This window comes from Ceratotherium simum, chromosome 3 (assembly GCF_057802395.1).
Source record: "Ceratotherium simum simum isolate JZ-2026a chromosome 3, ASM5780239v1, whole genome shotgun sequence".
Taxonomy (NCBI): Eukaryota; Metazoa; Chordata; class Mammalia; order Perissodactyla; family Rhinocerotidae; genus Ceratotherium; species Ceratotherium simum.
Genome location: NC_141902.1, coordinates 81,609,325 through 81,635,668, shown reverse-complemented (window position 1 = coordinate 81,635,668; position 26,344 = coordinate 81,609,325). Strand labels below are relative to the sequence as shown.

General features: G+C 36.8%; 1 protein-coding gene across 6 annotated transcripts in view; it reads left to right on the top strand.

Annotated features, from left to right (window-relative positions):
* The window catches only part of LRRC28 (leucine rich repeat containing 28), a 154,304-nt gene that overhangs the window by 12,430 nt on the left and 115,530 nt on the right, over positions 1-26,344 (top strand). For 5 of the 6 annotated variants that reach the window (XM_087428874.1, XM_087428871.1, XM_087428870.1 and 2 more), the window contains one exon: positions 15,959-15,999. In XM_087428874.1, the coding sequence (XP_087285000.1) occupies positions 15,959-15,999 (41 nt within the window). Of the gene's footprint in view, positions 1-13,439; positions 13,468-15,958; positions 16,000-26,344 lie in introns of all 6 variants that reach the window. The other variant, XM_087428873.1, reaches the window with a different exon arrangement.

Below are 26,344 nucleotides of genomic sequence, written 5' to 3'. Positions count from 1 at the left end.
TTTTTTTTTTTCCAAGAAGCTTGGGAACCTGCCAATCATTTCCATTTTCACATTGTTTTATTATTTCATATTAAAATTGTTCTGTTGTGTTAAATGCCCTCTTCTCAACAATGCTCTTCTCCTTTACTCCCCACCCCTCACCATATGAAGCCTCTTGGTGAGAAGAGAAGTAGTCACTAATGCACAACCTCTGCCCTTCTTCCTTTTTCCCTTCAATCACTTGGTATAGCACAGTGGTATATATCTGTAGGATGATTGTATGTCAAACGTTCAGAGCTTGGGGAATGGCCATAGTTAGAACCAAAGCACAGGGAAAAGCCTTTTTTTTTTTTTTTTTTGGTGAGGAAGATTGGCCCTGAGCTAACATCTGTTGCCAATCTTCCTCTTTTTGCTTGAGGAAGATTGTCGCTGAGCTAACATCTGTGCCGATCTTCCTCTATTTTTGCATGTGGGATCCCCCCACAGCATGGTTTGATGAGCAGCGTGTAGGTCCATGCCCAGGATTTGAACCCGTGAACCCCGGGCTGCTGCAGTAGAGCATATGAACTTAACCACTGTGCCACTGGGCCAGCCATAAAAAGCCTTTTTTATACACTTAAAAGAATAAACTTTTCATATTTTAAAAACAAAAATGATATATGCACTTACATCAAACAACATAGAGGAATATATGGAAAGTAGTTGTCTCTCTTTCTCTTTATCCTATTCTATACTGTGGAGTAACCAGTGTTAATAGTTTGGTTGTGTGCTTCGACTCCTTTGTTTGTGTTTATATAATTATACACTCTCTATATTTTTTCCCTTTTTGTAACAACAAAATAGAATCATACTATATGTATTTCTCTGCATATTTCTCTTTTTACTTCATGGTATTCTCATTCCACTAACCTCGAGGCCAGGAGATATGCATACATCCTTCTATGTGCATGTATGTTTGTGTTTAGGATTGAGTCTCAAAAGTAGGACTGCTGGGTCAAAGGGTAGGTGCATTTTACATTTTACAATGCTTTTTAGTAATATTTCATTATGCAGTATTACCATTTATTTGTGTAACTGAGAAATCTTTAAACTTTTTTTAACATATATGAGTCAGTTTATATAGGAATCCTGTTTTGTAATTAATGGGTGAATAAAAAGTAGTTAGGAAACATGATTCTGGTTCCTAATATTTATCTTAGAATGTAAAGAAGTAAAATTTTTTACAAGAATTTTTCTATAATTATTTTAAATGTGTTTCAAGAATTATAAAGTCTAGTCTTTGTGGTAGTTAGAAGAGAAATAACAGAATAGGACATACAGGTTCTGTGTTTGTTATGTGATAGGTATTCACATCGTTGTTGAATGAATAAATGAATATCAGGTAGATTAGCATAAGGACTATAGTATAGATATAAGAGTTCCAGAATGAGATCCTTCAAGGGCAGGGACTCTGTCTTAAGTTCTGTATCCCCAGTGTCTGGCCTACTGCCTAACATTTGTAGGACACATAATTTAATTCTGTGTAGCAGGATTGTGGAAGATTTTTTAAAGAAGATGCTATTTGCATTGACACTGAAGAATGACTGTGACAGAAGCTCAAGAGGAAAAGTATCATTCATTCAGCATGTATTTATTGAGTTCTTAGTGTGTACCCAGTATTCTTCAAGGCACTGCCATGGAATAAATTCTTCTTTTCATGGAATTTTAGTTTGTTGACGTCCCAAGCTGAAGAAAAAAATATGAACTAAGACTTACGACTCAATGGCAGAAATTTCCAGGGACAAGTCTAGGTGCCTATTTTGCCTAGAGCAGTTGTTTTATGTGTTCTTCAGAGCCTCAGGGTACCTGAGCAGGACCTAGGTGGGGAATTATGGGGAGGTGGAAGGGGAAGACTGAGCAGTTGAGTGTCTCCACTTCAGCCAGGACAGCTCTCCTTCTGTTTGCTTTCTGTATTGGTGCTCTCTATACAAAACCTCACATGGCTGGGCTGTGCAGATCTAGTAAATGTTTTCAAACCCAATTTAGCAGAACTATTTATTCAAAAAGTTCCATAAGTAAAATAGATACAACTGAAGCTATTTTTATTTAGGGGAGGCGATAGGTGGGAGACTTGTTCAATCTACATCTCCTTCCCTTCCAGGGAACTATATGGACTCTCTAGGAAACTACAGAATGGAATAGAAAACCACTAATTTAGCAAAGATTTTGTGAGAGGAAAGAGCAGGAAATAAAGCTGAGATGAAAATTCTAGGTTGGGGCCAGGGTCATGTTGATTCTTAAATCCTTAAATAGTTCCTAAGGTGTTAGAACTATATTCTATAGGCAATGTAGAGCTACTGAATATTTTTTGAACATGGGACTAACAAGCTTACAACTTTAGATATTATTCTTTGAGATCTTTTCTGGATAAGAATTTTGTAAATTTAGTAAGTTTATTTCATTGATTGCCTCACTTTATCTTGGTTTATCGTTTTAAACAAAATCAAGTAGATGGATTTTAAGCTGACTACCATAGCATGCCGTTCACTCGTTTATTTCACATATATTTGAGGAGTACCTAAGTGTACCAGTTGCTATGCTATGATCCATGATGATGAACAAGACAGATGTAAGCCTTGCCTTTATGGGGCCTCTATTCTGGCAGGGAACACAGATGTTAAACAGTAATTATAAGACTCCTGATAAGGACAGACTGCTGGTTTGGTCTGTAACATGGATTATTTAATCTTCTCTAGGGATCAGGGAGAGTGTCCCTGAGGAAGTGATATTAAGCTGAGACTGGAAGGATGAGTATTAATAAAGAACTTTACAGACAGAGGGAAAAGCATGGGCAAAGGCCCTGACATTGGAGTCAGCAGGCATGATCAGAGAAATGAAGATTGGTCCATTGTAGCTGGAGCATAGAGAGTGAAATGGATAGCTGAAGAGGCTGGTAGGGGCCAGGCCACACAAAATCTTGCACATGTTAAGGGCTTTTTCTTAGCTAGTGAAGACACTCAAGTGGAGGTATTAAGAAGGCAGGTAGACAAGGGTGGTGGCAATAGAGGTGGAGAAGAGATTTCAGGTGGTAAAAAGCGTGTATTCCCTTCTCCTGGCCACAGTGGTTGGCCCAGCCTAGAGACTTTAACTGGGACTTTGGGGAAAAGGCACACTCCACTGAGTTGTTAAATTGATGGAATATAAACCTGAAGCTGCTGGTGGCCATCTTGGAGCCTACCTGAGAATGAAGCAAGCAGAGAAGAGAGCGGATCTGGGTGTTAAAGAGAGAAGGCTTCCTGATGACATTTGAATACCTGGATCCAGCATCTCTGGAATTAGATTTATCCCTGGATTTTTCCCCATTCATTTATTTATTCATCATTCATTCATTTAACACATATTTATGGAGTGCCTATTATATGGTAATTACTTGAGTTAATATATTTTTTTCTTCCTCCTCCTCCTTTTTGCTGAAACTAGTTTGAAGTGGTTTTTTTCTCTTTTTCTTTGAAACTTAGAAGTCCTGATTAATAATGTGACTTCCAAATTTCAAGTTTGAGTAACTGTGGTTTACTGAGTTAGGGAATGTTAGAGGTGGAACAGGTTTGGGAGAGTAAAAGTATTCTCAGGACTCCTGAGAGTTCTGAGCTAGATATATATAAATGTGGGAATCTGTGGTATGTTGATGATAATAGAAGCCAAGAGCAAGAATGGAATTGCTTAGAAACTGAGAAAGAAATTTCTTTAAATTTAAATTTCTACATTTAAAATTTGGGTATAAGAAGATGAGGAGCAGCTGTCAGAGAGGCAGAAGGAGAACCAGGAGTTTGATATTATGGAGGCCAGAGGGAGAGAGTGTTTTAAGGAGTGATTGGTGCTTAGACATCTACTAAGTATTTGTCCAAGGACTTTAGTGACAAGCTGCCGGTGACTATGTTCAGGGGGTAGAAACTTTGGAGTGTAGAATCCAAGTTTCGTCGGTTAAGTGGTGAGACGGAGATAAGAAAAATAGATAGCAAGGTAGATGAATCTTCAAGTTTGGTTGTGATATGGAAGGAGGGGCATATTTGGAGTGGTCTTGACAACAAAGGAAATTTTTTTCTTCTCTCGCCTTTTCTCTTTCCTCTTTTCCTCTTCTCTCGTTTCTAAGAGGAAAGAGTTGAGCCTGTGTAAATGCTGATGGGAAATCTCCATTAGAGAGGAGTTGAAGATACAGAAAAAGGGAATGTTGAGAAGTCCGAGATTCCTAAGAAGGTAGGAGGGGTTGGGCTCCAGAGTACATGTAGAAGAATTGACCGTGGAAATAGTATCCCTTCTTCCATTGTAACATGAGAAGGAAAGGGAGGATGGGTGCAAAGATACAGATTGCGAGGGAGAGAGGCAGATGAGGGAGTTCTTCTCTGATGACTTTACCAGGCAAAGCCAGCTGCTTGGGGAGTGAAGATTCGTGGAGACTGCGGGTTTGAAATTATTGTTGTGAAGAGTGGCATGGCAGTTTGGCTAGGAAAAGGTAGTAGAATCTTTGGCATTATTCAGCAAGCAGTTGGTGGCTAAGCTTATGGTGGAACCATCTGCTTGTTTAGGGGATTTTCTCCTGCAGTACTCAGCGGTCTGAGGTATGAAGAAGGTGGCCTGCTGCATTTATGCAGGGTTAGGTTTTTGCCAGGTGGATACAATACAGGTACAGAGGGACTGAGGAGGTTTAGGATTTTGGCAAGAGTGATTAAAATGATGGCAGATGGAATCTGAGCTGAATTGGAGGCAAAGCAGGAAAGGAGGAGTGAATGAAGAGGGAGAATGGAGAGGGGCTAAAGGACCCATTGATGTTGAAGAATTGTTGTACAGGGCCTGCTTGAGTAAGCCGTCTGGGGGAATGGTATATGTGGTTGTAGGGAGAGATTTTCCTCATTAAGAAGTTTCAGATGATAACAGAATATGAATGTGCAGGGGGGAGGAGGCTGAGGTGGAGCCTACCCTGATTTCCCCCTCAACCCCCTCACCCGTGGCTGGGTCTTTGTAAGAGTTGGAGAAGGAATATAGCTTGGAAGCAGCAATCACCAAGTCTTCCTCCTAACCTGGAAGTTCATCAAGGGAGGGAATTAGCAGTGAAAGCTGTTGAGGGCTGCAGTCCCAGGAAGGAGCTATTTAATTGTTTGGTAGCCAAACTTAGTACTAGCAGGTAACAGACCCAGGTTGTGTGTGCTTAACCTCTTTGGACCTCAGTTCCTTCATTTATAAAAGAAAAGGCCACAAGAGACTTGGAGGGAAAAAAAAATCTCAACCTGGAAGCAAAATCGTTTAATGGACCTGCCAACTTCTCTTAATGAGGGCAGTAGACAGGAGGCCTCCCCTACCCAAATACTGATGGACCTCTCACCAGTTGCCAATTTTATTTATAAATATGAAAGGACAAGAAAGAGGCATCTAAATTTTAATGAAAGAGGGGAGTTTGGCTTATAGCTAAGCAGTAAGAGCAGATGGATCCTGATTTAGCAATTAATCTATGCAACAAAAGAGAACTTAACTTAAAAATGATATCCTACTGAGACTGAAGGGAAGAAGAGGTCTGTCAATCACATGTTGCTGAATTGGGTGGGAGGTGAGGCACAAATGTTTTTTTCTTTCCTGTTGGCCCAAGAGAAAACATTCCTGACCTTCCCTGTCAAATATGAACGGGCAAATCGTAAAAGAATACAGATAGTCAAAACACAAAAAGATGTGTAACTTCCAATAGAAGAAATGATAGAACACTGATCATCCTTGCCTAATAGATTGGAAAAGATTAATACCTAGTGTTGTAGATTATTAATGCCCAATGTTGAAAAGATTGAGAAGATACTCTCACACATTGTTGGAGGGAGAGGAAATTGACTCAGTGTTTTTGGTGGGTGGTTGGACCTCATCTAGCAAAATTTTACATGAGCGTATGTTTGAATCAGCATTTTTACTTGCATGAATTTACCCAACAGAAAAAAAAGTCAGGCGAGCAAGGATGTTCATCACAGCATTGTATATGATGAAAAATTGTGAAACCTAAATGTTCATCAATATGAGGTTGGTTAAAATCGGATAGCAGCTACCATCATTTGAATCTTTACTAAGTGCCAGGTGCTGTTTTAAGTGATTTACGTGTATTAACTTACTGAATCCTCAAGACAGTCCTTTGAGGTAGGCGCTGTTATTATCCCTACCTAATAGACAAATAAACTAAGGCATAAAAAAGGGTGTGTACCAAATTTTATAGTGATTATAGCTGTGGATGGGGGGGGGCGTGAGAGTGGGGATGGGAGCTGGAAGAAACAGAAAGCCTTACTTAAGTATTTATAGTAAAAGGGAAAGGTTCTACTATTAAGTTTGGTTTATATTCTTTTCAATAAATATTTATTATTGTTATAATTAAAATAAGGTTGTTGGAATATAGTACCACTATGATCTTATCCAGCTCTCAAATTTTATTAATCAGTGAGTCTAAATATTTTGATTTACAATGATGGTGATGCCTATGTTTATGCTGAATTGACGTCGATCGCTCATTGCTACTGGTGGCTGGGTTGAGGGTGAAAGGGTTGATAACTGGGGGTCACGCAGCTATGCCCTCCACCCCCTTTGAATTTGGTAGGACAGGATCTGGATCAAACGAACATGGGAACACCTTCACGGGAAAAACAGTAAGTTAAGGAGATAGTAAAAAGAGCTTCATGCAATTAAGTGTGGCAGAAGAAATAGGGAGAGGGAATTAATTTCTGTTTTTGTTTGTTTGGTTCATTTTGAATTCCAGCACAAGGGGTTTCTTGTTTTTCCCTAGTCTGATGAACCCTTGCAGCTTCAACTGCTGCTAGGGTGCAGGGCTTCCATAATCACAGTGATTGCTCTGTTCTCGAACTAGCTCTGCATAAAAGCATCTTAGTTATTTCTTAAATCGAATGTGTGGAAATGGGTGACAATGTCAAACAATAAAGCATTCTGATGCTCTGTTTGTGTTTTAGTGCTTATGTGTAGACTGTGGTATAGTCCTACAAAATATTCATTATGAGTGTATCCCATCTCAGTAATACACATGTGCAGGAGAAGTATGAGTTTTGTTACAAATCAGAGCTGCTTTTCCTATTGAATTTTCAGATTTAGTAGTTTTCCCCCTCATCGTTACTGGTTGATTGACAGTGGCTCCTTGTCAAGTAGTTAACTATTTGGAAAATGAACGCCTCACCTATCATTTACTTCTATTTATTGAATCACAGAATTTCAAAGCTGAAAGTAGCTTGACAGATAATTTAGGCGATTTTTCTTTTTGAGGAAAGTAAGCTTAGAAGATAATAGATTGGCCTAAGGTCACTTTTATGGTCAGTTAGAGCAAAAACCAGGTCTCCTAATTGGTAGTTCAGTCAATCTTGCTTTCATTTTAGTTCTGCAAGTGTTTATTGATGACCTACTTCTAGCCTAGCACCATTTAGTTAGATTTAACCACGTTTATCCACTGTGGAGCAATGAGGTGTTCCACGTTAAGTGAATTTTCCTAGTTGCCTCTGAGTTTTATTTTGAGTAAAAGTCTAACTTTTCTTAATAGAAATATTTGTAAAACATGTATCATACTATACTTTCTTAAAGAAAATACAGGGAGCCTGATTTAACCTACTCTATGTGATTCATAGTTTCTGCCTGGGGAGTTAGGAGGGAAAGTTTAAAAAGAGGTGGCGAGGAGAGGGTCTTGCTCTTATACCAGACCATATCGTTGTGCAGTTGAAGGATTCTTTTTGCAAGAAGGCTTAAAAGCCATTGCTATGTATATGTTTCCACAATTTTAAATTCATTTTCAAGCATTCACTGTACTAAAATTTGATACCTGCGCACCAAAGTGAGACACTAGTTTCTAAGTGTTAGCCCCATCAAATCAGTCAACAAATATACATAATATGTAAGTAAGGCACTTGAAATATCATACATTGAGCTTGGAACATGCTCCCCCTCCAAATAAACAAACAATTATGTCATAAGCTTATAGAATTATTCAGGCTAGATATAATTTTAAGTGGTTGATCTGGCTTTATGGGAATAAGTGTTTAGTATTCTTTTTTGTGTGTATTTTTCTGTTGCTTTGAAAATTCCATTTATGAAATCAACTTATTGAATGCATATCAAATAGATTTTTTTTTTTTTTGGTGAGGAAGATTGGCCCTGAGCTAAGGTCTGTTGTCAGTCTTCCTCTTTTTGCTGAGGAAGATGGGCCCTGTGCTAACACCTGTGCCCATCTTCCTCTTTTTTGTATATGGGACACCACCACAGCATGGCTTGATGAGCGGCACAAAAGTTTGCACCCGGGACCCGAACCTGCGAACCCTGGGCCGCCAAAGTGGAGCGTGTGAACTTAACCACTATGCTACTGGGCTGGCCCCTAAATAGATTTTTTAAAATAAAAAATAGAAAGTAGGTAGGGGCAAATAATTTTAATCTTCAACTCTTATTTATGATATTTATGTAGCTGTCATTTTTAAAGAAATATTTTTAAGATTAATACTTCAAGAGGCATTTCAGTGATTTTTAATGTTTGTTTTCCTTCTTTTGTAAAATCTTGGTAATCAAATTTTTATCACAATTCAGATACATATTTCAGTTTTGTAAATATACTGGATATACAGTATTTTTAAAATTTTGAGCATATTTTCTGTAAGAGTTTTTGCTAAGTAAAAAATATGTCTTGAAGTTTTTTTTTACATTTTTGGCAATAAAACATTTGCATCTTTGCATACTTAAAATTTTTTTATTTACATGTTTTAAGATGACAGTTTCAGCTTCTATAAATGCTAAACAAATACTTCATCATGTCTAAGAAAAATAATGTCAAAAATTTGTTGTTCATACAGTTAAGTAATTGTTCTTTTTTGTTTTACATCTAAAAGAGTTGAGTTTAAGTGAAAAATTGGTAGGGAGTATAAAGATATAAATTCTGCATTAATGTGATAGCTACCAGTCACATGTGGCTATTAATGTTTAAATTAAATTATAATGAAATAATATTAAAATTTCAATTCCTTGTTCACAGTAACCGCATTTTAAGTGCTTAATAGCCACAAGTGGCCAGTGACCACCTTATTGGAAAGTGCAGATAGAGAATATTTCCATCGTTGCAGAGAGTTCTGTTGGGCCAGTGGTGTGTTTGATTGAAAAAAAGAAAATAATACGTTATAATCAACTATGTCAATTCATTTTTATCGTGAAAGTTAAACTGCCACTGTATGTTAATGCTGCATAATCATAATGCAAAGCAGTAAAGAAAAATTCTCTCAGGGTTCTTTTTAGGCATCTCAAAGACAACTTTAGAAGCAAAAGAACTTGTCCACATTTTGAAAATTTTCTTTCCCTCATTCTTCCTCCCTTTCCCTCCCTTTTGAAGTGGCTTTGTTTTAATATTTGTAATACTTGTATTCAGTGAATTCCCAATGGAAAATTTTTTTTCCAATGGAAAATTTTATTTTAATGAACTTGGAATATAAAATACCTGTGATTATTTTGGTGGAGATACTCCAAGAAATTTGGGTATTTGCTGCAGTTTTTTCATTGCTTTTCTTTTAGAACCATTAAAGAACTAAAGATATTATGCTTGCATGTCCAAATAATGAAAATTTACATTTTCCTTTAAAACACTGACATGTTTTAGATTATCCTTTTTATATTGTTTATGAATAGATTAGCCATTATTTACACAGCATAGTCATTTACATTTTTACTGGGAAACAGCATGTCAGTGGCAGCTAGCAAAACATGTGTAAACTTTTGGCATTACTTGACAATCAGTGATTGCATAGCCCTTGCTAGGGGTGGTCTTCTCTTAGCAAGAGGGGTTAGTGGGCTGTTAGTGCTTTCAAACACATTTCTTACTGTCTCTTTCTCTGGCACCTCCGCTCCCCCGACCCCCCGCCAAAATGTGTCGAGCTTTCTAGGATAATTCAAATGAAAACCATAGGTAGTAACATTTCTTTGTGTCACTCATTTCAGAAGAACTGAACTTAACCGTCAGAGATTTGATGTTGGTAGATTAAAGTGTTGAGCATCTGCTGTTTCTTTCTATCTCCAGGAAGCACCAAGGAAATATGACACGTGTTTAAGACAAGACTCATGCTTTTTTAGGCTGCTTAAAGTTTATTTGGAGAGAAATTTAAAAAGAGGAAAATGAGTAATTAATGGGAAGTGATCCAAGAGACAAAGGAGTAAATGATAAAGGACATTGGGGAGCAAATCGTAGCTAGGTCTCTGGAGGGCCTTTATGCTACTGCGGAAGAGGAAAGGTGGTGCTGGTTCTCCCTCTCTGTTCCCATTAGCCTGCTAGAGTTTCTGATTCCTCTGTTGAGAAATACTGCTCCATAATATATATTAAAAGGTTGAGAAATACTGGAGGAGGAGTGGGTTAATATTGATGGTAAAAAGAGATCTACCTTAGTTGTTCCCATAAAGACACAGTATTTAACTCATGCTGTGTGCTTCCCCAGAAGCAATGACGTCGAATTATTGATCCAACTAGAAAGCTTGTTGAGTGTGTTTTATGGTTTGTGAATGAAGTGCTTTTTTCCTTCAGTACCAAAATTTCATTAACTTTTTTTAAACTAAAAAAAAATTAAAAAATTTATGGAGGTGAAATTTACATAGCATAAAATTAACTGTTTTAAAGTGAACAATTCGGTAGCATTTAGTACATTCACAATGCTGTGCAACCACCACTCCTATCTAGTTACAAACATTTCCATCACTCCAAAATAAAACCCCTTACCCATTAAGCAATTTCTCCCCATTCTCCTCCATACCCCAGCCCTAGCAACCACCAGTCTGTGTTCTGTCTCTATGGATTTATCTGTTTTGGCTATTTCATATAAATGGGATCATACAATATGTGACCTTTTGTGCCTGGCTTCTTTTCACTTAGCAAGCTGTTCTTAAGGATCATCCAAGTTGTAGCATGTATCAATCCTTCATTCTTTTTTATGGCTTGGTAAGATTCCGTGGTATGTGTGTACCACAATTTGTTTATCCATTCATCCGCTGATGGACATTTGGGCTGTTTCCACCTTTTTTGGCTATTGTGAATATGAACATGGGGGTACACGTACATGGTTGAGTACCTGGTTTAATTATTTTGGGTATATACATGGAGATGGAATTGTGGAGTCACATGGTAATTTTATGTTTAACTTTTTGAGGAACTGCCTAACTGCTTTCTACAGTGGCTGAACCATTTTATGTTACTGCTAGCAATGTACAAAGGTTCTAGTATCTACACATCCTTGCAAATATTTATTTTCTTTTTTTTAAATTTTTTAATTATAGCCATTCTGATAGTTTTGAAGTGGTTTTGATTTGCATTTCCCTAATGCTAATGATGTTGAGCATCTTTTCATGTGCTTGTTTGGCCATTTATATATCTTCTTTTTTTTTTTTTGTGAGGAAGATCAGCCCTGTGCTAACATCTGCCCATCCTCCTCTTTTTCTTTCTTTTTTTTTTCTTTTTTTTTTTTGCTGAGGAAGACTGGCCCTGGGCTAACATCCGTGCCCATCTTCCTCCACTTTATATGGGACGCCGCCACAGCATGGCTTGCCAAGTGGTGCGTTGGTGCGTGCCCGGGATCCAAACCAGCGAACCCCGGGCCGCTGCAGTGGAGTGCGCACACTTAACCGCTTGCGCCACTGGGCCGGCCCGTGTATATCTTCTTTAGAGAATGTCTGTTCAAGCCCTTTGCGTATTTTTTAGTTGGGTTGTTTTCTTGTTAATTGAGTTGTAAGAGTTCTTTATATTCTGGATGCTAGACTCTTATTAGATACATGATTTACACATATTTTCTCCTAGTCTATATGTTGTCTTTTCGCTTTCTTATAATGTCCTGTGATGCACAAAAGTTTTAAATTTTGATGAACTTCAATTTATCTGTGTTTTCTATTGTTGCTCATGTTTTCAGTGTCATATCTATTAATCCATTGCCAAATTCATGATCATGATTTGTCCCTATATTTTCTTCTATGAGTTTTATAGTTTTAGCTCTTATATTTAAGTTTTTGATCCATTTTTAGTTAATTTTTGTAAATGATGTGAAGTAGAGGTCCAACTTCATTCTACTTTTTATAACTGGTATAAGAACCGGAATGTATTTAACATATAACTTCTTTGAAATGTGTTGTTAGAGGTCAGGATGAAGCAGATAAGCAAATAATGTTGCTGAACACTGAATCTAGTGGTTTATGACAGCACAATTATTTCTTGCTCACACTGCATTATTCTCTCGGATTGCTTGGGGACTCAGGTTCCTCACTCAGGGCCGAAGGCTGGCAAAGCTTCCATCATCTGAAGGTCACTGTGGACCTTTTGTACTCAAGCTCTTTAAGGCCTCCGTTTTGACGTAATTTCACTAACCAAAGCAAGTCACCTAGCCATGCTCAGCTTGAAGAGAGAAGCGCAGTCCTACCAGGTGTCCAGAAGGAAAAGAAGAGGAAGTAGGTGGTACACACTGCCTACCAGAGAATATCACTGAACATGTTTGCAAAGTATTTGAAGTACAGTCATGTGTTGGTTAACAGTGGGGATATGTTCTGAGTAATGCATCGTTAGGCGATTTTGTTGTTGTATGAACATCATAGAGTGTACTTACACAAACCTACATGGTATATAGCTTACTACACACCTAGGCTATATGGTACTAATCTTATGGGACCACTGTCATATATGCAGTCTGTCGTTGACCAAAGTGTCATTATGCAGCATGTGACTGTATTTGTTCTAAGATACACAATTTTATTCCTATTTAAAGGGGTTGAAAGTTTTTCTTAGAAGGATATGGTAAAGCATCAATCCAAAAGATAAATTTTATATTAACTGTGCTTGCTGGAGTTTACTTTTACATTATTTGTAAAGAAAAATTGTTTAGCTAAGTGATAATGTGAGATTTAATGAAGAGAATTTTGGCTTAATTTAGAAAACAGTTTTCAAGTAGTTTAGTACGAAGCATATATACTCAAGAAATTTTGGTATAGGTTATTTATCTATTAAAACTTTTGTTTGTCAAAATTGTGAAAAAAGAGAAGGAAATAATAGTAATGACAGTTTGAAAAGGTACTTTAAGATTATTACTTTTATCTATCAGGATTTTAAAAACATTTTAAAACTTAGTAGACCGTAAGTTTTATGGATCAAGATAAACTAGTTTGGCATCTATAATCCAGCATTAGAGCCTAGTTACCCACAGAGTAACAAAAATTTTGACGTTAATGTATAGTTGTCCAATCTTTTAGTCACTTTACATAAACTATGGACGTAGCAAATTTAAAATGTATAGTGTTTCCCTCACATTATTTAGCTACATTGCTAAAAATGTGCTAGTAGAAAGCAGAGAATGATATTATAGAACACCAGTAGGTGTCAGCCACAGCCTATGCAATGGGCTGCCTATTTGCCAGGCTTTTGGGGGCAGATACTAATAAGTGTTTCGTTTTGTTTTATTACGTAGTATTCTAATGAACTGCAGTTTTCTCAAGGTCAGTATACTTATTTTTAAATAAAAACACAATGTACTTCCTCATTAATAAAGACGTAGTGATGCACTATTGGCAGCAGAAACGTTATTTGGTGCTTAATTGTGTGTGTAGCTATATAGCTCAAATGAGCTAACTAGTTGGTCGTGGAAGCATTAGAATGCTGTCTGACGGAGCCAAGTAGACATCTGGAAAGAATGACCACGGGTCCTGTGAGTTAGCCAGATATGATATTGATATTGTAGTAGGTAAAACTAGATGAGGGTCTAGGAAGTGTATATTCTCCTTCCTGGGGAGATACCAACACTAAAAGAAACATTTTGAGGATTTGGACAGATTGGAGAGTAACACCTGAGGCAAGACTTGTCGTGAAGGGCTTTGTTGCATATATCGATATCAAAACATGGAGGAAAAAAAGAATCACAGCTTTCAGCATTTGAAAACTAAATACAAGTGGTTTTATCAAAAGCGGGTACTCAATAAATATTTCATTGACTGCATAACAGTATTCCTATTCAGTGCTGTTTGGTTATCATAAAAGGGCAAGGATATATATGTATGTAAACAGCTTAGGGTACTGTTAATGAGTATTGAAATACATCAGTATGCCAACAGGAAATTAATAATGTCATTTCCTTGTTTCAAATAAAACAGTGGATTTCCATTGTGTTCAGGATTTTAAAAAAAAATTTTTCTTCAGTATAAAATATAAACTGTCAATGATCTGTTTCTTTCTGCTCTCTGCAAAATCATTATACACCTTTATACCCTATGGCCCAGACATACCAAACTAATGACATTTCTCTTATTGAGTATTTAGAACCCAAATTGCATATAATATGACTGATTACTCAATTATGTAGCAGTTTATGCCATGCATATCACGTTTTTAATTTTAACTTTTTTTAATTATAAAAGACACATATGCTCATTGTTAAAAATTCAAATGATATAAAATTAGATGCAGAATAACTATCCTAGTCCTTTTCCTCATGATAATCACTGTTACAAGCTTCTATATGAAAAATTACTTTGTTACAAATCTAAAACTTTTTAGTCCCCAACACTTGTTTTTCTGTTAACAATTTTTTTATAAGCGGATTTTTGAAAATGTAAGATTTCTTCAGGACTGCTGTTACAGAGTTACAGCAGAACAGATTGTATTTGCAATTTCCCGAAGACAGCTCTCTCCTGCCTTTTCATATGTTGCTTCCTGTGCCTAGAAAGCTAACCAGAACTATCCTTTTTCCCTGCTCCATGGCAAACCTCTGATAATTTGTATTTGTCTTTCAGGACTTAAGTCAGACCTAATTTCTTCTAAAAAGCCATTCCTGATTCTTTGTTATTGATATCTAGCTTACCTTACACTATGTTTGAATCAGAATTAAAAAAAATTATTCCTGACTCAGTGTGCTCCTTCAGTCTTAACAGCTCCTATCTTTGTGTTTGTGTAAATTTGAACCCCGTGTGTGTGTGTGTGTGTGTGTGTGTGTGTGTGTGTGTGTGTGAGTGAGAGAGAGAGAGAGAGAGAGAGGGAGACAGGGAGGCAGGGGGGTGGGGGGGGCGGGGAGGGAGGGAGGAAGAAGGAGAGATGCAGGCTGGCTTTCAGTTATTTACAGGAGGCATTTCCTCCTACCCATTGCAGCCAGCAGAGAGAAGCCTGCTTTCAATGCGAGTGGAATTTTTCTAGGATTCTTTTCATGGAAGGGGCGGTCCTTCCAGGGCTCTGACTCTGCATAAGGGACCTAGGACCATCTCCTTTCCTCTTCTTCCAAGGGCCAGTTTCTACCCCTGCCACACCCATACGCTGACTCCAGACTTGTGACCTGTGGCCAGATCTGACACTCCCCTCGACCAGCTGAGCTCCAGTTTACTCTGTTTATCCTGAGCTTAGTTAGGTCTTGGTTTCTGGCCCCTGGGGATTTCCCTTACTCTATCCTGAGGAGCATGGTTTGGGAGTTTGGGGTAGGGGAGTCTTAGTTTCCTAGGGCTACTGTAACAAATTACACAGGCTACGTGGCTTAAAACAACAGAAATTTATTCTCTAACAGTTCTGGAGGCCAGAAGTCCAAAATCAAGGTGAGGACAGGGTTGGCTCCTTCTTGGGGCTCTGAGGGAGAATCTGTTCCTTTCTCCTGGCTTCTGGGGATTGCCAGTAGTACCCTTAGCTTGGCAGCTGCATCACTCCAATCTCGGTCTCTGGTGTCACATGGCGCTATTCCCTCTGTCTGTGTCTGTTGAAACATTTTCATTTCTTCCATGGCCGTGGAATATGAGGTTTCTGGTTTCTCCAAGAGACATTGATTTTAAGTGTTCAAATTTATAAATTTAAATTGTAGTATTGTCTGTGTAAGCATAAACCCAGATTTGCTGATTTATTATTTTCACAAAATTTTAACACCCCTCAAAAACATAGTACTTTGTGTTTAAGCTGTTTAGAAATGTTTATACATTTTTCAAAAATAAAATTTAATTCTGAGTTTTTAATTTTCAGCCAGAAAACCTTGCTCAGAAGCTTCCAAACCTTGTGGAACTGTGAGTGTGTTTATTCAAATTTTTTAAAAATCAAGAATGAAAATAATTATAAGTTATTTGAAATAATAGGAAATATAATTTTAATATGTTAACTTATTATTTTTTGATATGATTATGGTGCTTATGTAGGTAGACCTGTGGTTCTGCTAAACCCAATAGTGTTTTAAAGTATTTTATCCTTTTAATTTATGTTTTAAATATCTTACCTCAAGGTAGTGAAGAAGATGAAAGATACATTTTTCCTGGGTGCAGCATCTTTGTCACAGAATCCTTCTGGATAGTCCATGGAATTGGGAAAATTTGTTATTATTATTGTTACTAGTATTACCTGTGATACTTGATATAAACAGTCAGACAGTATAAAAGATTTAAAATATAGAGTAAAAGCCTCCTTCCCTGCATCCTCCACACTTCATTTGTTTTAGTTCTTTTGATGATTACCTCCATAATGCTACATAATATGTTTACACCTTTGTTTTTTAGTGCATCAACTTTAAGTATCTATTGACCACTAAGGAAGATAAGAAATTTAGATATCTTGTAGTTCCCTTTCTTTCCGGCTGCCTCCTAATTTTGTGGAAGGAGGAGTTTGCATTGCTATTTCTTGTTATCTTTATTATTTGGTGTGATTTTCAGGAGCTGAAGCTAACCCTTCACTAAATTTAACCAGTTGTTAGCATTTTTCCATATTTGCCTTCTTCCCTTCCCTCTCCTACCTTCTCTCTCCTACTCTCTCCCTTGTCGCCACCGCAGCCCCCAAGTTACAGACGTTACATTTACCCCTAAATACTTAAGCATGTATCTTTCAAGAATAAGGACATTCTTGCACATAATTAAGTATCATTATCACACCTAAGAAAAGTAATATTCATTCAATAATCATCTAATATGCAGTTCATATTTAAATTACCCCCATTTTCAAAAAAATATGTCTTTTTAAAGTAGATTACTGGATTTGTTTGACTGTTTCCTCTTGATTAGATTCAGTTTAAGCATCTTTGGTGATGTTCTACCCTATTTGCTTTATCAGATTTTTGCTTTCCTTCTCTTTATACATAGGTATACGTGTATTTATTTTTTCTGAAGCTTTTGAGAGTAAGTTACATACATCGTGGCTCTTTACCCCTAAATACTTCAATGTGTATTTCCAAGAACAAGGATGTCTTAACATTGTCTTAGGTCTACTTTTGTGTCCTTAGTAGAATGCTTTCAAGTTTTCTTTGTATAGGTTTTGACCATTCCTAAAGTTTACTCCTAAATATTTAATCTTTTTTCCTTGCTGTTGTTAATGAACTTTATCTGTTGTATCTTCTAACTGGTTATTTTTTGTATGTATGAGCACTGTTGATTTTTGCATGTTAACTTCATATCCTCCTACCTTGCTAAAATCTTGTATTGTTTTATCACAGATTCTCCAGGATTTTCCAAGTATACTCTCCTGTCTGAAAATACCGATTCTTTATTTTATTCATTATTTCTTCTTTTCCGAATCTTATGCCTTTGTTTTCTCTAGTGTAAGTACATTGGCTAGTCCCTCCATAACAATGTGAAATTGTACTTCAGATGGTGGGCATCCTGGTCTTCTCTCTTGACCTTAGTGTGAATGCCTCTAGAGTTGCCCTATTAAGAAAGATGCTGGCTTTACAATTAAGGTATATGTGTTCTATTGTGTTAAGTAAATATCCGTCTGCATTAATTATCTATTGCTGCTTAACAAATTACCTCAAAATGTAGTGGTTTAAAACGTAGAAGTGCTTAAAAGAATAAACACTTATTATCTCGTATTTTCTGAAGTTCTAGAATCTGGGCTTGGCTTAGCTGGGTGCCTTGGCTTCAGTATCTCTCTCAAGACTGCAATAAGGTTGTTGCCCAGGGCTGCTGTCTTACCTGAAGGCTCAATTGAAAAAGGATCCTCTTCTATGGTTACTCATGTGGTTGTTAGCAGGATTCAATGCCTTGCAGGTTGTTGTACTGAAGGCCTTAGTTCCTTGCTGGCTATTAGCCAGAGGATTTTCTTAGCTCCTTGCCATTTGGCCCCTCTATAGTGTAGCTCACAACATGGCAGCTGGCTTCTGTCAAAGCAAGAAAGCAAAAGAGCAAGAGAGGGTATGCAAGACAGGAGCCACAGTCTCTTTCTAATCTAATCATGGAAGTGACATCCCATCACTTTTGGGCTGTCTTGTTCATTAGAAGCAAGTCACTAGGTCCAGCCCACACTCGAGGGGAGGCTGTTACATAAGGGCCTGAATGCCGGGTGGTGGAGTTCAATTGGGAGCATCATAGAGGCTACCTACCACACTATTCATTCCCAGTTTCTGAAGAATTTTTATTAGTAATCAGTGTGGAGTTTTTTCCAAAGGCTTTTTCAGACTTTAAAGAAGAAATCCTTGGGCCCTTCAGGCAAAAAAGTGAAACAATCATGAAGATAAAGAAGAATGTAGCATAATACTCCAAACTGATTTATGTATACAATGGTTATTGAATTCTGGCTCCACCGTTTTTTCTTTGAGCCCTTTAAAAGTATTTTTGATTGTCTTCTGCTCTCCATAGATTCTCATAAGCAGTCAGTGGGGTTTTAATCCCTTTCCACATGTATGTAATATATCATTTTTTTCTGGCTTCTTTCAAGATTTTATCTTTGGTTTTCAGCAATTTAACTATGATGTGCCTTGCCAGGATTTTCTTTGTATTTATCTTGGAGTTTGTTGAGCAACTTGAATCTCTGAATTTATGTCTTTTACCAATTTGGGGACACTGTCAACCATTATTTCTTCAAATATATTTTATGCTGCATTCCCTCTCTCCTTCTTGGACTCCATTTACACATATGTTAGACCTGTTGATGTTGTCCTACATACCTCCGAGGTGCTATTCATGTTTCCTTTAATCTCTTTTTCTCTCTGAACTTTAAAGATTTTATTTATTTATTTTTTCCCCCCAAATCCCCAGTAGATAGTTGTATGTCATAGCTGCACATTCTTCCAGTCACTGTATGTGGGACACGGCCCCAGCATGGCCGGAGAAGCGGTGTGTCAGTGCGCGCCCGGGATCCGAACCCGGGCCGCCAGCAGCAGAGCACACGCACTCAACCACTAAGCCACAGGGCCGGCCCCTCTCTGAACTTTAGATTGAATCATTTACATTCATCTGTCTTCAAGTTCATTGACTTTTTCCTTTGTCATATTCATTCTGTGATTCAGCTTTATCCAGTACATTTTTCAGTTCTGGAATTTTCTTTCTTTTTTTTTTTTTTACCTTTTGTTTCTCTGCTGAGATTTTCTGTCTTGTCACTAGAGGCATATTTTACTTTAGATCACTATGCAAAGTTATAACAACTACATAAAAACATTCTTGTCTGCTGAATCCAGCATCTAGGTTATCTTGAGATTGCTGTCCATTGTTGTTGTTGATAATGGATCACATTTTCTTGAATTTTCATGTTGAGTAATTTTACATTATATTCTGACAATTGAGAAGTTATGTCTTGGAGACTGGAATCTGTTATATCCCTTCAAAGAGTGTTGATATTTTTGTTTTAGCAAGTAATTTACCTCTTTTGACTCACACAGTAAGTTGTCTCTTGGAGGGCAGCTGAAATCTCAGTCCAGTTCTTTTGTCTTTAGCTGTGGTTTCTTCCACATATGCTTGGTTCCAGGGTCAGCCATTGATTTAGGCAAAGTTTATATGTAGAATTTGGGGTGCCCCCTCCATGGCTCTTTTTTTCCTGATATTCTCACTTTACTTGTAACTGGCCATGGCTGTCCTGAACTCTCTCCTCCCATTCTTTAGGCTAGCAAGACTGCAATTTTCTATCAGAATTTTAGCCACTATCTGTGGTAACTGTCTGTATACTGCCTTAGACTAAATGCTGTTTTAAAAAAAAAAGAGAAAACTCACACTCACTCAGTGCCATTCCTTCTTCTAAGTGTTTCCTCTCCTCCGGAATTGGCTTGTTTTTGTTTACTCTGCAGTGCTTTAGGGTAGTTTTGTCTGTGTGTGTGTGAGTGTGTGTGTGTTTTTTTAATTGAGGTTTAATTGACATATAACATTATATTAGTTTCAGGTGTACAGCATAATGATTCAATATTTGTATATTTTGTGAAATGATCACAATAAGTCTAGTTAATATCCATCACCATATATAGTTACAAAATTTTTTTTTCTAGTAATGAGAACTTTTAAGATTTACTCTCTTAGCAACTTTCAATATGCCATATGGTATTATTAACTACAGTTACCACACTGTACCTTAAATCCCCATGGCTTATGTATTTTATAACTGGAAGTTTGTACCTCTTGAGCCCCTTCACCCGTTTTGCCCACCCCCACCTCTGGCAACCACCAGTCTGTTCTCTGTATCTGTGAGTTCATTTTTTTGTTTGTTTTGTTTTTTGTTTTCAGATTCCACCTGTAAGTGAGATCATATGGTATTTATCTTTCTCTGTCTGACTTATTTCACTTAGCGTAATGGACCTCAAGGTCCATCCATTTTGTTGCAAATGGCAAGATTTCCTTTTTTTTTTTTATGGCTGAATAATATTTCGTTGTGTATGTGTGTATGTATGTATATACCATATTTTCTTTATCCATTCATCTGTCAATGGACATTTAGGTTGTTTCCATATCTTGACTATTGTAAATAATGCTGCAGTGAACATGGTGGCACGTATATCTTTTTGAGTTAGTGTTTTTATTTTCTTCAGATAAATACCCAGAAGTGGTATTGCTGGATCATATGGTACTTCTGGTTTTAGTTTTTGAAGAACCTCCATACTCTTTTCCATAGCAGCTACAGCAGTTTACATTCCTACTAACAGTCCACAAGGGTTCCGTTTTCTCCACATCCTTGCCAACACTTGTTATTTCTTGTCTTTTTGATAATAGCCATTTTAACAGGTGTGAAGTGATATCTCATTGTGGTTTTGATTTGCATTTCCCTGATTAGTGATGTTGAGTGCCTTTTCATGTACCTGTTGGCCAACTGTATGTCTTCTTTGGAAAAATGTCTGTTCAGATGCTCTGCCCATTTTTTAATCAGATGGTTTTTTATTTGCTGTTGAGTTGTATGAGTTCTTTATGTATTTTTGATATTAACCCTTTATCAGGTATAGGCTTTGCAAATATTTTTTCCCATTGGATATGTTGCCTATTCATTTTGTTGATGGTTTTCTTTGTTGTGCAGAAGCTTTTTAGTTTGATGTAGTCCCACTTGTTTATTTTTGCTTTTGTTGCCTTTGCTTTCTATGTGAAATCCAAAAAATCATTGTCAAGACCAATGGCAAGGAGCTTTCTGCCTATGTTTTCTTCTAGGAGTTTTATGGTTTCAGGTCTTACATTCAAGTCTTTAATCTATTTTGAGTTAATTTTTGTGTATGATGTAAGATAATGGTCTAGTTTCATTCTTTTCCATATGGCTGTCTACATGCAAAACATATATATGTATACTGATAGTATACACCATTTATTGAAGAGACTGTCCTTTCCCCCTTGTATATTCTTGCTCCTTTGTCGTAAATTAATTGACCATATATTCATGGGTTTAATTCTTGGCTCTCTGTTCTTTTTCATTGATCTCTGTGTCTGTTTTTACGCCAATACCATACTGTTTTGATTACTATAGTTTTGTAATATAGTTTGAAGTTAGGGAACATGATGCCTCCATCTTTGTTCTTCTATCTCAAGATTGCTTTGGCTATTTGGGGTCTTTTATGGTTCCATATGTTCTTTATTATTGTAGTTGTTACCTCTCAGAAGATTAAACGGGTCAGAGGACCATTCCAATAGAAGTTTATTCTGCTCTACTGGAATTGGGACTTGCATTCTTTTATTTTAACCTGTCTATGTCTTTATAATGCAGGTGAGTCTCTTGTAGTCAACATTAGTTGGTTCTTTGATTTTTGACCAGTCTGACAATCTGGGCTGTTTAACTGTAGTGTTTAGACCATTTATGTTTAATGTAATTACTGATATGATTGAGTTTAAGTCCACCATTTTACAATTTGTTTTCTGTTTGTCCCAACTCTCCTTTATTTTTTCCTCTTTTCTTTCCTTCTTTTAAATTTATTTTAGTGTTATTTAGAATTCCATTTTACTACCACCATTGGCTTATTAACTTGACGTCATTTCAGTGTTGTAAGGTATATATTATGCATCTTTAACCTATTACAATCTACTTTCACATAATGTCATACCACTTCACATGTAATATAAGAACCTTACATCAATACTTCCAGTTCCTCCCTCCCATCCCTTGTGCTATTGTCATATGTTTTACATGAATGTGTTTGCAGGTGTTATCTATATCACATATTAGTCAGGGTTCAGTTAGGAGATAGGAAGCATACCCTCAATTTAAACAGAGAATTTCTTTTAAATATAAAGAATTGTTAACCAGTAAAATGATATTAACTACTAAAAGAAGTTAAGAGGACTCTATGGTATTCAGAATTGGTAAGTACAAAAAAGCAGCTACTACCTCTGGGCTGAGGGAGAGTAGACAATGAGGAAACTAAAGACTTAGGAGAGCCCTAACCCCTATGCTGAGATTTAGACCTCTTTTAAGAAGATATGGCTGTCACAAGAACGTATAGCCTGCTGATGGTGAGCAAACTTGCCAGATGGTTTAGGCCAGAGTTGGTCTGTAATATTAGCTCACTGTTGTGGGAGGGTGTTGATTGTCTGGAGCTGGTCTGCGAGATCAGCCTGGCTGATAGGGAAGCAGTTTCCTGAGAATGTGGCAGAGCTACTGCAGAAGTGGCCACAGGGTGGTAAAACAGTTGCCTGAGGCTGGCTGAAGCTGGTCTGTAGAAGTGCATTGCTAGATGGGGAGAGTGTGGCCTGAGGGTGCAGCCAGAGATGCCACAAAAGTGACTTCTGGGTGAAGAGTTCATGCTTTGAGAGAGTGTGGCTTGAGGTTGTCCAAGAGGGCTGCTGAGATGAGTGCCACTGGCCTTGGCTCCTGTGCTGAATAAAAAATTGAAGGGGGACTGGACCCAGAAGGGAAGTGCTTTCCTGCTGCTATCTGGCAAAGTCACTCCAGTGCCCTCTTTTGACAGTCTAACATTAGGCCAGTTGACAAAGGAGAAGTGTTGACAGAGTCCAGCTCTAGTATGGTGTAGAAAGTAGACTTGGAACTGAGAGACTAAATTGACAACTGGCAAAATTCATTATTATAGTTTTGAATTTAAATTGTTAATTTAAAGAAATTAAAAAATGAGAAAAATGTTTATATTAATTCCTATATTATTCTCTCAGATTTGGTTTGCCTGAAAAAAGTCTTAATTTCTCTTTTTTAAAAAAATTAAACTTTTTACTTAGAGATTATGGTAGATTCACATGTAATTGTAAGAAATAAACATACATCCTGTGTACCCTCTAGTTTCCACAGTGTTCACGTCTTGCATAAGTATAATATAAGATCACCACCAAGAAATTGACATTGATACGATCCACTGATCTTACTTATTTTTCATCATTTTCTGGGCACTCATTTGTGTTTGTGTATTTAGTTCTGTGCAGTTTTATTTCGTGTAAATTTGTGTCATTGCTACCACAGTCAAAGTAGAGAACACTTGCATCACCACAAGGATTGCTTGAGCTACCCTTTTAATAATCACACTCCCCTTGTCCCCCAAACTCTGGCAACTACCAGTCTGTTCTCCATCTCTATAATTTTGTCCTTTTAAGAATGTTATGTAAATGGAATCATATAGTATGTAACCTTTTGGGACTGGCTTTTTTTCATTCACCATAATTTTTTTGAAATCCATTCAAGTTGTTGCATGTATCAATACGTGCATGTATCAAGTTGTTCCTTTTTGTTGCTGAGTTATATTTCATGGTATGGGTGTAATGCAGTTTGTTCAACCATTCACCTATTGAAGAACATATTGGTTGTTTGCAGTTTTTAGCTATTATGAATAAAGCTGCTACGAACGTTCATGTACTTGTTTTTGTGTAAATTTTCATTTCTCTGAGATGAATGCCCAAGACTGCAATTGCTGAGTCATATGGTAGTTGCACGTTTCATTTTTTTATTGAGATATAATTCACATACCATAAAATTCACCCTTTTAAGGTGTATAGTTCAGTGGTTTTTAGTATATTCACAAGATTGAGCAGCCATTACCACTGTCTAATTTCAGAACGTGATCATCACCTCATAAGAAACCCATTCGCAGTCATTCTCTCCTTCCCCCAATCCCTAGTAACTTCTTGGTGACCAATAATCTGCTTTCTATTTCAATGGATATGCCTATTCTAGACAGTTTGTATAGTAGGAATTTTACAAAATGTGGCCTGTTATGTCTGACTGCTTTAACATAGCATGTTTTCAAAGTTATCTATGTTGTAGCATGCTTCAGAATTCATTCCTTTTTTATGGCTGAATAATATTCCATTGCATGGATATGCCACATCTTGTTTATCCATTCTTCAGTCGATGGACATTTGGGTTGTTTCCACTTTTTGCCTATGCTAATTAATGCAACTGTGAATATTTATAGAGAAGTTTATCTGTGAACATATAATCTCTGGGGTTTGTACCTACGAGTGGAATTGCAATGGTAACTCTATGTTTAACCTTTTGAGGAGCTACCAAATTGTTTTCCAAAAAGGCTACATCATTTTCAGTTCCACCAACAATATGTGAGGATTCTAATTTCTCTACATCCTCATCAACACTTGTTATTTTCCATCCTTTTGATTATAGTCATTCTAGTAGGTGTGAATTAGTATCTCGTTGTAGTTTTGATTTGTATTTTTCTAATGACTAATGATGTCTTTTCATGTGCTTATTGACCATTTGTATACATTCTTTCTAGAAATGTCTATTCAAATTCATTGTCCATTTTAAACTTATGATATTTATCTTTTTATTGTTGAGTTGTAAGTGTGCTTTATATATTTGGGATACTAGATCCTTACCAGATGTATGATTTGCAAATGTTTTCTCCTATTATGTGATTAATCTTTCACTTTCTTGATAATTTTTTATTTGGTTGCTTGTGTTTTGGTATCATATCTAAGAAACTGTTTCTAATCCAATGTCATGAAAATTTACCTCTGTTTTTTTATTTGAGCTGTATAGTTTTAGCTCTTACATTTAGGTCTTTGATCCAGTGGAGTTAATTTTTGCATATGATGTGATGTAAAGGTCTAACTTCTGTTTTTGCATGTGGATATCCAGTTATCTCAGCACTATTTATTGAAAGGGCTACTCTTTCCCATTGAATTGTCTTGGCACCTTTGTCAAAAATCAGTTGACCATAGACACATGGGCATATTTTTGCATTCTCAATTCTATTCCATTGATTTATTTGTCTGTCTTTTTGCCAGTACCACACAGACTTGATTATTGTAGCTTTGTGGTAAGTTTTGAAATTGAGAAATGTGAGTCCTCCAACATTATTCTTTTATGTATCCTGTTTTTAGTTGTCAAGTCTAAGAACTCTTTGTCTAGTCCTAGGCCCTGAAGCTTTTCTCTGTTGTTTTTTTTTTTTTTTCTCTAAAAGTCTTATACTTTTTTGTTTTACATTCGTTTCCAGAGTTTTTAATTTTTTTTTTTTTTTTCTCTTCTGGAATTAGAATTCTTGGTTGCCAGTTTTGTTTTGTTTTTTTTTTTTGTTTTTTCCTTTTAGCATTTTCATGATGTTGATTTGTCTTCTGGCTTGCATCGTTTCTGGAGAGAGACGTCTGCTCTCATTCTTATATTTGTTCCTCTGTATATAACGTGTCTTTTCTTCTTGGGCTACTTTGAAGAATTTCTGTTTTTTTACAATGGTTTTCAGGATTTGATTTTGATGTACCTTATGGTTTTCTTTTTCCTTTTCCTTGGTATTCATTGAGCCTCTTGGGTTTGTGTTTTTGAAGTTTTCATCAAATATGGAAATTTTTTGACAATATGTCTTCAGATATTTCTGTACCTCTATCTCTGGCCCCCACCTCTGGGACTGTTACATGTTTGTTAGACTGTTTAATAATGTCCCATAATCACTGACACTCTGTTCAATTCTTTTCAGTCATTTTTTCTTCTCTGTGCTTCACTTTGGACAAATTGTTTTCTCTGTCTCAGGGTCAGTAATATTTTCTGCTTCAGTGTCTAATGTGCTGTTAATCCCACCCAGTGAAGTTTTCACTTTATTGTTTTTTTGATCTCTAGAAGTTCCATTTGGTTCTTCTTTATACCTAAACATTTCTCTCACGATGTTCAGATTTTCATTTAAATACCTGAATATAGTCTTATAGATGTTTTAGTCCTTGTTTGCTCATTCCATCTCTCTGTGATACTGGGTCTGTTTGTATTGACTGGTTTTTATCCTGGTTAATGGTCACGATTTCTTGATTC